The following is a 17,694-nucleotide window of genomic DNA, read 5'->3' as shown; positions in this document are numbered from 1 at the left end:
TTTTTAACAGAGTGCTAAAAACAAAGCAGGAAAACAAACAAACCTCCACCATGACCTTCTGTACAGTCACAGCACAACTGTACAGCACTTTCTACACTGTTTCCTCAGGGACACGATGGAAAAATCAACTACAGAGTTTAGGTGGCAACCAAGCTGCTCTGTGTGGTATCTGAGGGCATCCAGCTACCAGAACAATCAACAGTGCATACAGGTCTCCAGGGAACATGGGGTAAAATTGGCACATGTATCCAATCTCAGGAACATGGATAGGACTGAGCGCTTATTGGTGGCACAGAGACATTGGGGTACGATGTAAAGAGCAGGAGAGGTGAGGAGCCTTTTGTGGGGCACAGAAAAGGTCCAATGTCACAAAACTGTCTGTTAATCCCTTAATGTGGTTGGGAATTAGAGGATCTAAAATGTTTCCCAAACAGCTCATCTCCTTAACTTGCTAATTCAGTTGCAAATTCTGTCCCAATCCTGGCTGCATACAAAAAGCCTTTCCTGAAGCACAGCCAACTATTTAGAGTACTTGTGTTTGTGATTTGGGGATCTATCAGGGAAGATGAACATCCTCTTATAGCACAGCTTTGTAGGAAAGTCTCTGGCTGACTGATTTTCTGCACTCTCTATGAGGAATAGGCCTGAGAACCTGATGCTCTGTAAATCATCTGGCAAGGACTCAAGGAAGTTGCAGAGAGGGTGTTCTTCATGGATTCCCTATGGAAACCTTACGTAGCAAACTTCATAGGTTAACACAAAGAAAAAGCTACAGCTATAAAAGTACATTAAACATGTTTGGAGCAGATCTTGGCCTTAAGACCAGCTGGAACAAGTCAGTCTGTGTCACTACCGTGAAAGTCATTTAACCTCTAAATTGGCATGGCTGCATTCAAGCTGCCTATAGGGAATGGTCTCTCTCCCATCCTAGTGTCCAGCTGGGCTCAGAAATTGTTTTGGATAGTAATTACGGGCCAAAAATATATTGGGGACCATTGCTGCAATTTAGCAGATTAGTCAAGCAACTTCCAGTGCCCAGGGGCACTCCTGGTGCCACTGATACACTGGGATAGATAAAGCCTCAAGGAGTCTTCAGACAGTACAGCAAATACACTGTGCAACAGTGAACTTCTGTTAGTTCTTTCAATAAAAATAAGGTCTAAGAGCTTTGCTGCAGTCCATTCCCAGAGCTCAATCCCAGAATCAGTCAGATGGCAGCCTTCCTGAACAGATGGTTGTTCAGGAGCTTTTAAATTTGGCCATCAAAGCTTTAAAGAGCTTTCACATCATTCTTTTCCATTACAAAAAAAAGTGCTGACCATATATTCTGGGATGTCCTCTTCATGCAGGTGATTTCCAACAAGTTCCTTATGCCTGTGAGCTGTGTTGCTTTCAGCTATGCTAACTGCTGCAGGTCACATTCCACTTCTAGCATGAACCCCTGTGTGAGCTTCCTAACAGCGTTTCGTTTTTCAGTCTAGTACTAGGGCAGTTTGGGACTGATAAAGTAGACAAAAACAAAACAAAAAAACCCAAAAAAACTAAAGTGCAATTTCAGGTTTCCTCCATAATTTTCAGCTACATGATAGGCCACTGAAACTATACATTTGGGCAAGGGAATTTTATCACAATTTGTAAAATTTCTCAGATGATTTAAAAAACCTACTGGTGTAAAACAGTGCATAGCCATTGATATACAAGTATTTGCTATTGCAATTAAAAGCCATACAAGGAGTTGCCTCCATTTTGACAAAATAAGTCTGAAAAACCCTTGAGTTTTAATATTGTGAGAGCTGAGCTGCTTCCAAGCCACTGAAGTGGATATCCATGCTTGGTGATCATCCAGCTTTTCCACTCTTTAAAGACACAAGTGAGGTTGGTTCCTCCATGAACTTCCAAAACAGAGAGGTTTGTGGTGCTGGTATAACCTTCCCATTCCTACATGGAGGGGAAAACTCTGGGACTTCTTTTCCCACAGTCCTACAGCACACAGTCTACTTCATGTTGAGGAGACCCCTGAACTAATGCTAGTGGAGAAGACTGACAAAATTTATCAGCTATCCTTATCTGACAGAAGGGAACAGAAAGGGAGCTGTTAGACTAGATTTCTACCACATGTGGCCCTAACTGTCATCGGAACTGTGAAAACTGCAACTGTGGATGGACCAACCCATATGCAGTAGCTTTTTATAGGGAGATTGAGGCATGTTATGAATTCATTGGTGGAAATGTTCCATCTGAATACTTTTAGGATTTTTTTTTTTTATTATTCCATCACTATAATTAAGTTTCTCTATGAATTCTGATCTGTTCTCATGCAGATAGTACCACTGCAGCCATCAGCAAGCACAGCTCTGTGTTTTGCTACTTTGGTAACACCAGATACTGCAAATATTTCTTTGGGTTTGCTGGAACTATTTTCATTAAATATTGCAACTTTATGTGTTAACAGAATTGTTAACTGTTAAGCTATTCTGAAGAATCCTTCTTGACATCACTGTATAACATAATGCTCTTAATTGCTAAATTTACCAGGTTTGTTCTTAAATTTTATTATTGATGTTCGTCTTAAAAGACTGTCTTAATCCTGAATTGCCTAATTGTGTACTAGTCTGTAGTGGTTTGTTACGCATGTTTATGTTGTGGTTTAACTCTGGCTAGCACAGTACTGGCTAGCAAAATATATGATGATGGATTCTCCATTTTTCCAATTAGACCAAGAAACCTATCTTTTTAAAAAGATCTTCCCCCATTCCATGAAAATTAATAAATTATATTCTTCCCTACTAGGTTTTATGATGTTAACAGGAATAGATGGCCTCTAACATTAGTTCTAACATTAATGAATTTTTGAGGGACGTGCAAACTATGGATGTTCTAATGTTACAAGGTACTAGTTGAATAAATAGCAGAATTTGCAAGAAACTATTTGATCTTCTCTTGAAAATAAATGAAAGCACAGAGATCTGAAACAGAATTCTGTTTCTTTTCTGTGACGCCAAATTTAATTAAAATGCACATACATTTCCTATTTTATGACTAATAGTATGATAAATTAAATCCTGCTTCAAAAATTGATATGCTTACCCCATAAACAAGTTCTCCCACCATCCCATTCCAGATTTTTGTCTCTGGATCCCTTGCTCCATATTTTCCATCAGGAACAATGGCAATTTTGTACTTGATACCAATATGTTTTGCAATTTCTGACGCCAGATCTACACAGTATCCTTCAAACTTGTCATTCCCTTCAAACGTGTCATGGTTTTTCTTGAACATAACATATGGGGCTTCCTATAATGAAAGAAGTAGAACTGTAAAGGAGAAGTATACAGAATACACTTTGAAAATAACATGTCATCTACTGACTGAGCAACACACATTTTATGAAAACTTAATGGATAGTATTAGCACATTTAAATTATGAAGAGAAATCCTTCTGGAAAGGTGTACTATTTACACTGTAATTTGGCTTATACATTTCAAAGACATCAATTTTACAACTCATAAACACCAAAAACTATCCAAGAATGCATATAAATTTTACTTTGTTTTAAATGAAAGACCTTAGTGCAATATATGCTAAATTTAAAGAGTGAATAGAGGTTGCACTTATATAGTACAAATGATTGTGGTATGCAAGGTATAATTTACTTTTGACTTCAATAAGGAAGCATATCCTCTAACAGAGTGTGGTTACTGTGTATGTAATTTTGGATGCACAGCCTGAATGATTTGCTTTCTTGGGGCTTAGAATGCATAGTTACTAAGAGCTACATATATTTTAGTGAGGACATAGAGATACATTCCCAAGGAAACACATATCTTCCCCTTCGAATAAACAGTGCAGATTCTGCAAGGTCGTTTAGGATGAATCTAAGCAATATGCACGGACAAGAATGGTATTAAGCTGACTCTGACTTTACATGCTGCATGATAAAGAAGTACCAAAATATTTTTGGTTGGTGAGCACCTTTAAAAACAAGTAAAAACCGTGTCAAAAAGTGGATCTTACATTCCCTGCGTAAACCATACTATCACAATAGTGAACATTGTGTCATTGGGAAACGACAGTATGTGATTAGGAAATCAAGGCCACATTGGGAAAACGAGGTCACATTTTTTTTTGCTCTGTGTGGATTCAGACTTTAGGAATCATTATGTAAAGCTGTACTTTATAGTGGTATTTTTAATTACTTCAAATAATTCATATGGATAGCCAGTTTCAGATAAAATACTTGTCACTAATTTCACCCTGTGTTTGAATTTACATCACAAAATACTGGCAATTTAAGTTTTCTCTGTGCCAGCACTGGCAATTGTTTTTTTGACACTAACCTTGGAGTGTTAGTGTCCTTTCCTATATGCATAATTAGTATAAAAATAAAAATAATGTGTGGTCTGAGAATGTCTGCTTCATTCAAACTAAATCAGCTGTAAGCGACAGCAATTTCCTACCCTCTGTTAGGTGTTTAGCAATGGAGGATACATGGTGTTACACGGGTAACAGAGAGACTGAATAAACCAATTTCAGTGTGTCAGGTAAATTTTTCCTTTTGGATACCATTAGGTAATTCCTATTATCAGGGTGAGGATCAACCCAAGAGAAGAACTTGATAGACAAGCCTTAACAGTATCTTTAATTTACTGTTATAAGGTGAAAAACCAGCAAAGTAAAGACTATATGTGGGAGGCACTATACCCTCAAGTAATGTTACTCCCCGTGGTAACACTGCCCAGGACTCACCTCTGTATAAAGACGGCAGAACGGAGCTTTGTGTAATGTGAGTGGAGAAAGTCATGTAGTTTGTTTACTTCAGTGTGAGAGAAAGGTCCTACAGTAAATTCAACAGAGTTTGGGAATGGGGAAGGGCTAGTGTTTCCTTAAAGACAAACTCAGGTTCCTAAGTGTTGCAGGAATGTTTTACTCCCAGGCGTATTCCCAGAACACCTCTCCTCCCATTGTCTCCTTTTTATGTTATTCTCTGTTATGTATGGACCACAACCTTTGGGCCACAATCCCTCAGCAGTCATTCAGTGTAGGAGGCCGTTGATGCCTTAGGGATGTTAGTTCAGCTCAGGAACCAGACAGCATAGAAAAGTCTCCACAACAATCCCTTCCACAGTCAAACTCTGTCCGACTACCTGGTTCCATGACATATATGTAAGTGTAAATGCCCAGAGAAATTTGAGGGTGGCAACAGCAGATTATTGCATTTCTTGAGCACATAGTTATGTCCTCCGCATGGCCAAGGGTTGCCAAGGGCTTATAAAGCTGGGGCAATCACAAAACAACCTGCTGTCATCCTGGTACGTGTGGCCTGGGCACTGAGAAGACAGACTGAGCTACAGCATTAACTATGCACTGTAATCACTGCAGTGGTGCCTTTGCCCATACAGTTTGTGTTTTCAAAGGAAAACTGCTGAGTATTACCAGCAGCCGGCATCTTTTCTTGTATTCCTATCCCCAGATAAATCAGCTTAATCTCAACCACCTGTCTTCCAGAGAAGGGGTCCTGCCCTCTCTTTACAGTAAATCCTGATTTTGGGAAGTATTTTGGGCACATGAATCAAATGTTCCTCCCTTATGTAGACTTTTCTTTTTCCCCCCCCATGAGAGGAAATGCCAAAATCTGGGTCTTTCTACATATGTTATTTCAAAAAATTGTTAAAAATGGAGACAAAAAATACATTGTGTCTTGACTATGATTTAGCCAAATGTTAGCTAGAAATACAACCAAGTCTTGTCCCGTATCCTGCATTTGTGGACTCTCCTTACAAGCTTCAGCTGCAGTTGCTTGCTGCACCTCAAATGCAATTTTGTTTTTCTAAGGTCAGTGACTCCTAGCTCTTCTGATTCAGCATTCTTTATACATCCCAAGCCAAAGGCATACAACTGAAGTCACACCAGGAAATAATTATGGAGAAGGACATAAAGCAGACAGGCACAGAGGAGGCAAAGTCAGCCTGTTCCTTCTCCGAAAACCAAGACACTGTGCTTCTTTCTGCCTGCACCTCATCACTGACAGGGCTGTTACCAAAACAGCATTTCAACTGTCTCTGCACTACAAACTGTCTCTGCACTACAAAGCAAAGTGACAGAGGCCTTATTTTTTCCTCTTAAAGGCTAAATAAACTTCAGCTCTCCTCCCCATGAGTTCTCTGAGGGAATGATGAAAAGGGAAGCAGTGGAGTCCAGCACTGTCAGCAAGCCCATCCAAGGGAGGGACCATCAAGTGAGGACTCAGAAAACCTGGTTTCTGGCAGGGATCTGTTGGGTGACTTGGACGAACCACATTGGTTCTCTCCCCATCCACTTCTCTTTCTACACACTCTGATGTTACTGATTTAGAGCAAAATACAGCAAGGAACATCTCTCATAATGCAAGTCTTTTAGTGAGTAAGGTGGTACCTCTTGCTGTGACTGCTTTGAAATAAGCAGCAATTGAGTGAGATCTGCCAGTGTGAAACTGTATGAAAATAATGGGAACACCTACTACCTTTTGCTTAATGTGTTGTCCTTTCCCTTCTATGTATTTTTACACAGAATGAATTTCTTTAACTGCTGCACCTACTTAATTGCCAACTAATGAGAGATGTATTTTCAAGGGAGAATTTATTGGGGGAGATGTGGGTGTGACTGAATGTGGCTTTCTGACAAAGACTGTTTGCAAATAAAATCAAATAGTAGCACTGATTTTAAATTCTGTTCAAATTTTCAGGGTGTTTCAAACTAATGAGGTGTGCAGATGTTATTATAATAACATCAGGACACTGAAAGGCAAGCTTTACTGGTTTGCTAACAAGCAACTTACACAGATGAACATGCAAGGTCACATTGCATAGTCATGAATTATCAATAACATATACTCAGCCATATCTTCATGCTCTTTTCTATCTGTAGCACTGAAAAAGATATTTTTCTGAATAATCTATTGCAATCGCATTTGCTAAATTAGTATCAATGTTAGTGTAACCTTGCTAGTCTAAATGTGTAAGAGATGTAAGGTATCTGTGGAGAGGTAGTATCTTCTATTAGATCAGCTGATATAGCTGAAAACAGTAGGCATGCTTTTTCACTGTTCCCAGTTATAGCATCTTGTCTAATAAAAATATTACTTTTCCCCACCATCTTTGTATTTACTACATTTTTGAACTATAAACTCTTAAACTACTGATGTAAAAAACAGGTTTGACTTACTACTGAATGAGTTTAACATCACAATATCTGCAAGATTTTAGCTGCTTAATAGTATTTTATGGGGTAGTGAATCAAGGATAAGTCCACATTGAAATGATCAATGACTAGCACGGAACAGATATTTGAAATGGTGCAAGCTTTACTTATATAATTCACAATTTTATAACAATACTTAACATTTGTAAATACAAGTTGATGTCTGCAACAATTACCTTTATAGATGTAAACAATTCATTCCACCACATTGCCACAAATTCAGGTGTACAGTAAAATACTCACAAATGATGATTCATACTATAAGGGAAGCTGGAGAAAGTAACTAACCCAAATACCAAACAGATCTATGTTCCACTTTCCTATTCTAAAATTCATTTCAAAATCTTTAAACACTAACACTGTAAAAATAATTTGTAAAAGTGACAAATATTTGTGCAAGGAAATGTCCCATTTTTAGAACAGAAGTGGCACACATTATCACACTTTATTCTGAAAGAAGGTTCTGTAGATGTCAATGTAAGACTTTTGGCTTTGTTTTCTTTTTTTTTGTTTGTTTGTTGGTTTTTGTTTGGTTTTTGGTTTGTTGGTTTGGTTGGTTTTTTTTTCTGAATAAAGTGTCCAGGATTCGGTTTGAAGTCTTATTATTGTCATGCAACAAACTTCCACTTTTTTCTCTAGTCTACTAAAGAATTTAATTAATAAAATTTCTATTGAAAAAATATTTTTCTATTATGAGAGAGGAGGTTATAGTTAGAATTTTTGAGGTAAGACTCTGTCTAGAGCATAGCAGTCAAAACAATGAGTGGTTCTTAGTCCCCTAATGATGGTATCTGTCATCTAAGATGCCCTAAGGTAACCTGCTTGACCTCCAAGTGCCGTTCTGCAGGTCCTTTGTGGTTCCCCTTTATGGATAGGTCTGATATCCTCAGTGTTAAGCATCCACCCACTGGCCACTGAATCAATTTCTAAATCTCTGTCGGCTTGGATGAAAACTTACACATATGGGGCACAACTCATTCCACATGCCTGAAACAACATACAGTAGCTGAGACATCCACATGGAGTGGTCACATATGGTGAGGTGGTACATCCTAGAGCATCTTAAATGTCACTGAGCGCCTATAAGTGGGCAACTGAATCAATACCCTTTGTAAAGTCATCTACATTTAGGTGACTCGGTCTTGAATCAGATCCTGACCTTGAAGCTTAATCTGTCAACACCAAGACTTTCTCATTAAAATACTGAGCTCCCGTGCAGATGCAGCTCACTGTACATCGACCTTTGGTTCTAAAGGGCTTCCATGATTTTTTAAGTTTTGCAATCTCAGAGCAGGTACAGAATTGGCTGTATCATCAAGTGGATTAGAGTTTGGTCTAGTCTTTCAAGCCTACTCCCCTATATTCTACCTCAGCATCTTGTCACTGTATTTCTGAACTCACTGCATTGGAGATGACTGTTCTTCCTAGCTGGATAAGTCACTGACTTTACCTTAGCGTTAGAGGAAGGCTGCACGTGGCATCCCTTCTCCAGTCACGCCATGACCATACTGTGCACCTGGAGGTCCCAAGCCCCATCTGGAAGGAATGTTTCTGCACACAGGTAGAAAATGTCCTGTCCAGAGAGCCAGATGTACAGGAGGCTGTGTATCACGGGAGGTGCAGGACACAGGGCTCTCCCAGGAACTATAAATTGTGGATGCCCCATCCCTGGATGTCTTCAAGGCCGGGCTGGATGTGGCTTTGAGCAACCTGGCCTAGTGCAAGGTGTCCCTGCCCATGGCAGGGGGGTTGGAACTAGATGATCATTAAGGTCCCTTCCAACCCAAACCATTCTGTGATTCTATGATTCTATAAAAAGCAGGGCTGCATGGCAGCTGGTGAAGTGCATCAGCTGCCCCTGTTGCCACTCCCTCTGAGCTGCTTCTTCACCACATGACTAATCGGAGATAGGTTAAGTGCCTATGTACTATACCAAAACTGTAAAATAAATTCTACATGCTCTCACTACGTTACAAATGAGCATAACATTTTGCTAAGTAGAAAACACTGTGGTAAGTTCTTTGAGTGCAGAGCTGATTTGTTGTAATGCGCTTTCTACGCAATAGCCATACAGCCACACGACAGCAAAGGAAGCATAGACACATGAAAACTGAAGAAACAGCAGGCAACTCAACTTGTGCTATTTGGCTTCAGGCAAAAATTAAAGCAAGCCATGCTGAAAACTTGTAAACTTTTCTTATGCTGCCACAACACCTGTCTTTGAAGACTGAAAAGCCTGACAGCACTGGTTGCTGAAGCTTTGAAGTTTAATGTTGGAAAACATGCATGCAACCAAAATTATGTGTGTCATCTACAATGGTTCATCTTCCCTTCAATGTGAAGAGGGCAATGAAGAGGTCAAAAAGTCTCTCTCTGGCATTTGCAACATGACTATTATATAGAGAAGAGCAAAATAACAGGATTCTGAAAGTTATTCTAGTTAAATATATCTTTTTTACTTGTGTGTGATCATATGGATCTAAGTGGATGCTAAATAAATTGCCCTGGCAGGCCAATATTAAGAATCATGGTTCTAATCTGCCTTCAGCATCATGTGTGCAGCTCCCAGTGGAGGAAATGGGAGATGGGCATGATAAGGCAGAATTCACCATCCATTCTTATTCAAACCAAATTCTGATGTATTTCTCTTGCACTGTAATTTCGAAACATTGAAAAGGGACAGTTTTGGTCAAGAAGCAGTGCTGCTTTGAAATAATTGCATTTATCCCAAAACGACATGCTGCATAAACATAGGGCATGCTTTGGAATATCAATTCAGCTTTTTGGTTTTGAAAACGATTCCACCAGTCCTTTCAATACAGGGACTGGAAAAGTTCTTTTGACGATAACATTTATTATGCACATCAAAATGCTTCAGCGCAAACAGGACAGGCAAGATAACACATTTTAGAAGCTTTCTTGTTTTCCTTTTTTGCCTTTCTGGCAAACAGGAACCTTTCATATTTCTTTTCATTACTACTTTTTACTCGCTTCTCCTAAGCTCGGAGCTATTTATGGAAATTACAGTATTCATGTATGGCAGCTTCAGTCAAAGATATCAGGATTGGTATGAGAGGAAAATTTCGACTGAAAGCTTGTTATTCACATCGTTCTCTTCTCAGCTTGGCAAAGTTGAAGGTTAACGTCATCTGTTCTAGACATTTCAGATTAGTCACAGAACTTTTCTTGGTGGTTCAGTGCCTGGTCATCCAGTCAGAGGAACAGTAATCCGTATGGAAAAATTAGCTCAATGCTACTAGACTGGTGGTTAATACTTGAGCCTTAGTTAGGAATGTTCGCAGCATCTTGGGACTCTTTTCTTCCTTGATCAATTTCTTAAAATAGGATTCTTCATCAGAGGCTGAAAAGAGGAGGACTGTACTGAAGTATATTTTTTTTTCCATCACGAAGTCTTTTTTTTTAATTCTCTTTTTTTTTTTTTTTAAGGAAAAAGATACATATATTTTAAATGTCCCATGCAAAAAATTAAAATAAAAAGTTACACGATTTGGTTAGGAGTTACATTCTGAATTCCTGTGTAGTAATTTGGTTGGTTTGCATCCTGGAATGATAATCTTCAACAGGAGATTTGTTAAGACATATTTAATGTATAAATGCTGATACACACTGCTGGAAATCTTGTAAGTAACTGCACTTTTGAGTAAAAATTGTCTGACACTTTCCTTTGGATTATTTTCAACTCTGTATTAAATTAGAAAAATCACTGCTAACAACACATACAGAATATTCCTTCCCATTTGAGACACAGCTTATTCTAAATGGTTAAAACACCTTGTCTAAATGAAGCAGGTGAAAAGGGCAGTGAACTGAGATGTAAAATCTTAAAAGCGGTCAGGTAAAGGTCACCCTTTGTCAGTTGGCTTTGACAAACATCAGCATAAAAGGGCATGTCTGAATTCAGAGGGAAAATTGTCAAATATTTGGTTTAAAATACAGATTTGTAAGAAATAATGGTTTTGAAAAACTATGTACTAAAAATGTATATGTATGAAGCAACTGCATTTAAAAACAACAACAACACTGGAAAATCAAACCTCAAATCTATTTAAATTTTATTAAAATTGAATTTTTTTTAAAATGCTGAATAAACATATTAAGAAATATGTTAAAATGCATTTACTAAGTTCATGTTTTCATTCACAAGTACAAGTAGATAATCCAGCTCTGACAGGCCGACTGAACTACACTAATTAGAATTTTAACTCTTGCTGATGTCAACTTTAAATTTGTAATGACTCAACAAAAAGGGACTGACAGCTCATTTTATACCCTCTGCTCAATTCCGCCATTTAGAGGTTTCAGGTTTTTCTTTTCTTCCAGTTTCTTATGAGTCAAGATTTATAAATTAAGGGTTGAAATAATTCACTTACATTTCTGAGACTTATGTTAGTAAAAGATGGAAAAGAGTGAATGAGGGAAAAATATTACTGCACCTCAATTTTAAAAAATGGATTTCAATTGAATCATTATATTAAATGCATACCAAAAAAAAACTCTCTACAGACATGACAGTCAAGATAATTAAGGTACATGGCTCTCACCCTCCCACTAACCTAGGAACTGGCAGACTAAATCAAACCATAACTAGAAATGAGATTGTGTCACACATCAGTATAAGCATTAAAAAAGAAACACCTTACCAAAATCGTAGTGACAACTACTGTTCTATTCTCAATGGCTGAAGTGTCATTTCCAAGTGTAGGTTCATGCTGAATCAAAACTAATTTATCCATATCATTCCAGTAACCAACCTGCAAAACAAAATGTATAAAATTTACAGTACAAAAGCCTACATCCTGTATAATTACAAATATAAATGGTTAAAAGAACAGAGTGATCCAATTACAGTTTTCTACGAAAGGAAGTGCTGTCACACTGATAGATGGGTACACGGTGGCACATATCTAACACTTTGGGGATACCATCTTGCACGCCTGCTGCACAGTCAGACCTGGTATCGATGCCACTCCGCTGTTCCAGAATGATCTGAGCTATTTACTTCGACCAGAGGCACAAGTTAAATCCCATTTTCAATAGTTTGAAACCTTCCTGAGGCATAAACGAGATGCACAAATTTTTGCTCTCCACAAGAAATTTTTTATTCACTAATCCTCCAGATCTTCTGGTTTTAGACAGAGAAGTGAAAAACATCTGGATGACAGCTTTGCAATTCAATGGCTGATTTCCTCAATTCCCTGCTCCATCATGGCCCTCCACAGAGACCCAAACCCAGGGACTTACACCAGGATTGTTCCATTTAACTGCTGGCACTGATGTTAAGTACCTACATTAGAAGCCCTGTAACTACAGGCTTCTTTACACTCACTGGAGAGAGAGGCACCACCAGTCAGTGACAGCTCATGCAGGATGAGCACCCCCTCCTAGAAAAGTGCTTGCTTCCCCCATTGACCCTAAATCATGGTGAGGGTGACTTCACTCAAAGTGCCTCTCCTAAGTGCCTACAGTGAGGTGGAACAGATTTTGCTCTCCCTGGCTGCATTTAGACTGTGACAACCCTTCCCAGAGCAACCTTAAGGTGGAACAGCTGTCTTTGTTCATTGCTGGCAATGAACTACTCTCCAGCCAGGTTTGAATCACTCATTCTTGCATTTCCATGGAGAAAAAAAAAAAAAAAAAATTAAAAGTGGTATGCCTGCAATCAGCAGCCTTCCCTTACATACAGACATTGCTCTTTGTAGTGCACAGATCTGGTCCTCAGTACAACCTGCAGCTGCGCCCTGTGCATCAGTGGTGATGCTGCAGGGCACAAGACACGAGTCAACATCCTTTCCTGAGAGGGCCCAGGGATGCACTGCTGGCTGTAAGACCAGATGGGATGAAGGCAGCCTGAGAAAAGGAGATTCCTCTTCAAACTTTTACTGACATTTTAGGAAGCTGCTTAATTAATACTTAATACTCCCTATACACCCCAAAAAATCCCCCACAGGCTATATACCATGTTTTTTCATGTTCAAAAAAGATACCAGATATAAAATATTTCACTGTATGAAATGGCAAACCCTGGTCATTCAGAATCTACAGCACACTCATCTCCTCACTCCATGTGGTGATACCATGTGTAGCATTTGTATCAGCAAGTGGTATTTCTGGATTTAGAGCTCCTCATTCCATGTTGCCCTGGGTGAAGTTAGGCAGAAAAGGTCATTTGCAAGGCTTCCTGGGAATTCCATGTTCATGATGTTCCCAGTACAAGGCAGTTGTCTATGAAATTGCAAATGGTTCATGACAGTGGTCCCTTGTGTCACTATAATTCCACCTTCTGACCCATCCTTTCAGCATGCCAGACATGGGTCCCATATCTGAAGTTGCTGTCACATCTAACATGCGGCTCACTAGCAGACACCCTTCCTTTTCCCATTCTTCCCATTCTCTTTTCTGCAACTAGACCATTGTTGTCTGTGGACCCTCTGACAATGTTGCTGGGGAATGGCTCTGTGTCTGTTCCCCTGACCCAGCACTGGCAGCACCCAGATCCATGTCAAACAGACAACAGGAACACAACCATGTCTATGCTCTACTCCCACCTAAAGGGGCTCTTCAGGTTGCTGAGAACCTAATAAATTAATAGACTGATCTGTTTTCCCAGGAAAGGTGCAGGCAGTGGCAGTGAATTTAAAAGGGTCCTTTCAAACAAATGTAATTCAAGCTGGCACAGCTCGCTTTTCAGAAGCACCTGGGGACCAGTCAGCAGCAACTCCCCCTTCCCTTCTTTCTTGATAATTAATTCATGAGACCAAGAGCTGGGAGGGAAGTACGCCTCTTAGCAAGAGAGGAAAGGCAGTTTTAGTGGACAGCAGGGTCCAGACAGAGCTCCAGTGTAACTGCCAGTGCCAAAGGACAGTGTGTGCCTTGGAAGAAAAGACTGCAGTCTGGCTAAACGTTCAGATCATTTATGCAACCAATATTATTTCTAACATTATTATAGAACCCAGACTAAAATTCACCAACACATAGGATTCTGCCTTCATCACGTCAAGAAACATCTTGTTCAGATCAATGCAGTAATGCAATATGAGAGTACAGATGTGAAGAACAGTGCTTTTGGTTCATGGCCTCATATGCATGAAAGAATCCTGTATATTCTTAAAACAGTCAAACTTCCTCTTTATTTTTATGTTTACTATTTAATTAGTTTCCTTTTTGAAAAATATTTATGGAGAAGCAATTTATTTTAGCAGTCCTTAGAACAGTATGCAGATACACAATCACTACAGCAGTGAATATGCATTTCTGAGAATTACTAATACATGAAGTAATTCATTATAAGTGAGTATGAGTGAATAAGAGTGATTTTTTTTTCCTGTTGGTGAAACAAACAAACACAAACTGCTCCCATGCACAACTTCTGGTATATTCACTTGAAATGTGTTATTACAGGTTTGGAGCCTTGATTTAGGTGTCTGCAGCTAACTGGAAGCTTCAGCATTGCTGATATAGTGGAGAGGGAGGTTCTCTTCCTAGTAGAATACACTGCTAACAAACATTCTTTTTCATTCAGACAACCATAGAGTCACAGATAAACCTGGTAACTGAAAATGTCAAGTTTCTGTCAAAAACCGTGACCAGCTAAAGGCAGAATATATACACCAAAACCTGGCAGTTTGGAAGCTCATAGTAGTGAATGATTTTCATTCCTCACTGCTGGAAAGTTCAGAAGGAAGGCAGAAAATGAATGATGCAGAGTGTTATAAAAGTAAATACCATATGAAAATTCAGACAGAGAAAAAGGAGGTTTTTGAGGAACAGCAAGCATTTTTTAAAGGAATTTTAGCTTGTGGATGTGGGTGTGAGCTTGCACGTGTGCATCTCAAACCTGTGCTAACGTAACTCTGGAACTGCATTACTGAATAAACATGTAAGATATATCATGACACTTGTGTAAGTATATAGATTCACAGTCACTGTGAGAGCACTAAATAACAATATACTTTCCTATAAATACCTCAGATCCAAAAGTAAAAAACTCCTCGAAGGAAAGGATTGAATTCAGCTATTAAAGTACATCCAATTCTATTTGGATTGCAATTGGACTTTATAGCAGTTGCATCCTCTTATACTGAGGCTGAATTTGTCTTTTAAGAAATCACGTTGCAAAAATATCTGCCTCAAAGTGAATTTGTCATAACAGTTTGGTATGTGATTGAATAGTGCCATTTCTGAAGGCCTGCACACCTGCAGCAACCACTGAAGTGCTGCTGAAGCCCACAAGTCACTAAGGGCAATGGGATACTTTTAATAACCAATTTTCATGTTAGTTGCCCAAGCTGGAATTTAGAAGCCATATCTTAGACTGTCTTGTGAATGTATATTTATATGCTTTCTTTTCTTTTTTTCCCCACTTTTTTTTTTTTTTTCCTTTTAATCCTTGGCGACATGAATAGTGAGCGACAGAACCACAGAATGACTGAGGTGGGAAGGGACCTCTGGATGTCATTTGGTACAACCCCACTCCTCAACCTAGAGGCAGTTGTCCAGGACTTCGGATGGCTTCTGAATATCTCCAAGGATGGAGTCTCCATAAGCTTCCTGGGCAAAATGTGGCAGCACTTGGTCACCCTCACAGAAAAAAAGTGTTTCCTGATGTTCAGAAGGAATCTGTAGTGTGTGCCCACTGCCCCTGGTCCTGTGTCTGGGAACCACTGCAAAGAACCTGGCTCAATCTTCTTTGCACCATTCCTTCAAGTACTTATACACAGTGATAAGATCCCTCTTGAGCCTTCTCTTCTTCAGGCTGAACAGTCCCAGCTCTCTCAGCTTTTCTTCATAGAAGTGGTGGTCCAGTCTCTCAATCATGTTTGTGGTCCTTCGCTGGACTCTCTTCAGCATGTCCAGGTTTCTCTTGTACTGGGGAGCCCAGAACTGGGCACAATACTCCAGGTGTGGCCTCACCAGTGCTGAGAAGAGGGGAAGGTTCACCTCCCTCCACTTGCTGCCAATGCTTTGTCTAATGCAGCCCAAGATACCATTATCCAGTTTTGCTGCATGGGCCCACTGCTGGTTCTTGTTCAACCTGGTGTCCATCAGGACCCCCAGGTCTTTTTATGCAAAGCTGCTTTCCATCTGGGTGTCCTCCAGTATGTCCCAGTGCCTGGGATTGTTTCTCACCAGGGTCAGGACTTTGCGCTTCTCTTTGTTGAACTTCATGAGTTTCCTGTTGGCCCAGTTCTCCAGCCTGTCAAGTTCCCTCTGGATGCTAGCACAACCTCCTGGTGTATCAGCCACTCCACCCGGTTTGGCGTCATTAGAAATCTCGCTGCTGGCACACTCTGCTCCAGATCCAGATCATTAATGAAGATGTTAAATGGGGATGGACCCAGTTATGACCCCTTTGGTACGCCAGTAGTTACTGGCCTCCAATTAGACTTCAGACCACTGATCACCATGCCCTGGGCCTGGCCCTTCAGCCAGGTTTCAATCCACTTCATTAGCCTCTTATCCAGCCAATAACATCTCTAGGAGGATCTTTTGGGATACAGTGTCAAAGGTCTTAGTGATGTCCAGCTAGACAGTATCCACTGCTCTCCCTTCACCTACCAGGCCAGTCATTTTATTGTAGAAGTTTACAAAGTTAGTCAAGCATGACTTTCTCTTGGTGAAGCTACACTGACTAGTCCTGAGGATTTACTTGTCCTTGATGTGCCTGGAAACGGTTCCCAGGATTAGCTGTTCCACTGGCTTTCCAGAGACTGAGATGAAGCTGATGAGCCTGTAATTCCCTGGGTCATCTTGCTTGAAGATAGAGTGCCATTTGCTTTCCTCCAGCCTTTGGGCACTTCTCCCCATTGCCACGATCAACCAAAGATTATCAAACCTTGGCCTTGCAATGACATCTGCCAGATCCCTCAGCATCTCTGGATGCATCCCTAAGGGCTCATGGGCTTACGTACATCTAGTTTGCTTAAGTATTCCATGATCCTCTTGCACCAAGGGTACATCTTACTTGCTTCTTGCCCTCTGGTCTCTGGGACCTGGGTTTCCTGAAGGCCCGTCTTGCTAATAAAGACTGAGCCAAAGCAGGTATTCGGTAACTCAGTCTTTAATATGTTCTGTGTACTGAGGTCTCCAGTTTCATTGAGCAAAGGGCTCATGTTTTCCCTAGACGTTCTTTTGTCACCTGTGTACTTATAGAAGCCCCTCTTGTCTTTGATGTTCCTGGTCAGATTCAATTCCATTCGGGCTTTAGCTTTCCTAACTTTGTCCCCAGATGCTCAGACAATGTTACTGAATTTCACCCAGGTTACTCATCCTTGCTTCCACCCTCTGTACAATTCTTTCCTGTCTCTGAGTTTTGCTAGAGTTCTTTGTTCATCCATGCAGGCCTCCTGGCATTTTTGCCTGACTTCTTACTCATTGTGATGGAACACACTTGAGCTTGGAGAAGGTGATCCTTGAATCCAGCTATCTTAAGCCTCTTT

At 40.0% G+C, this 17,694-nt stretch overlaps 1 protein-coding gene across 1 annotated transcript in view; it reads right to left on the bottom strand.

The window, feature by feature from the left end:
• The window catches only part of LOC104510628 (glutamate receptor 4), a 37,000-nt gene that overhangs the window by 10,833 nt on the left and 8,473 nt on the right, over positions 1–17,694 (bottom strand). The window contains exons 5-6 of the mRNA XM_010152943.1: positions 11,899–12,009; positions 3,088–3,294 (exon numbers count right to left, since the gene is read on the bottom strand). Of these exons, the coding sequence (XP_010151245.1) occupies positions 3,088–3,294; positions 11,899–12,009 (318 nt within the window). The remainder of the gene's footprint in view (positions 1–3,087; positions 3,295–11,898; positions 12,010–17,694) is intronic.

The sequence above is a fragment of the Eurypyga helias genome, unplaced genomic scaffold (genome assembly GCF_000690775.1).
Source record: "Eurypyga helias isolate BGI_N326 unplaced genomic scaffold, ASM69077v1 scaffold286, whole genome shotgun sequence".
In the NCBI taxonomy this organism is placed as follows: Eukaryota; Metazoa; Chordata; class Aves; order Eurypygiformes; family Eurypygidae; genus Eurypyga; species Eurypyga helias.
The sequence above is the reverse complement of the archived record's forward strand: the minus strand, read 5'-3'. Positions and strand labels throughout refer to the sequence as shown.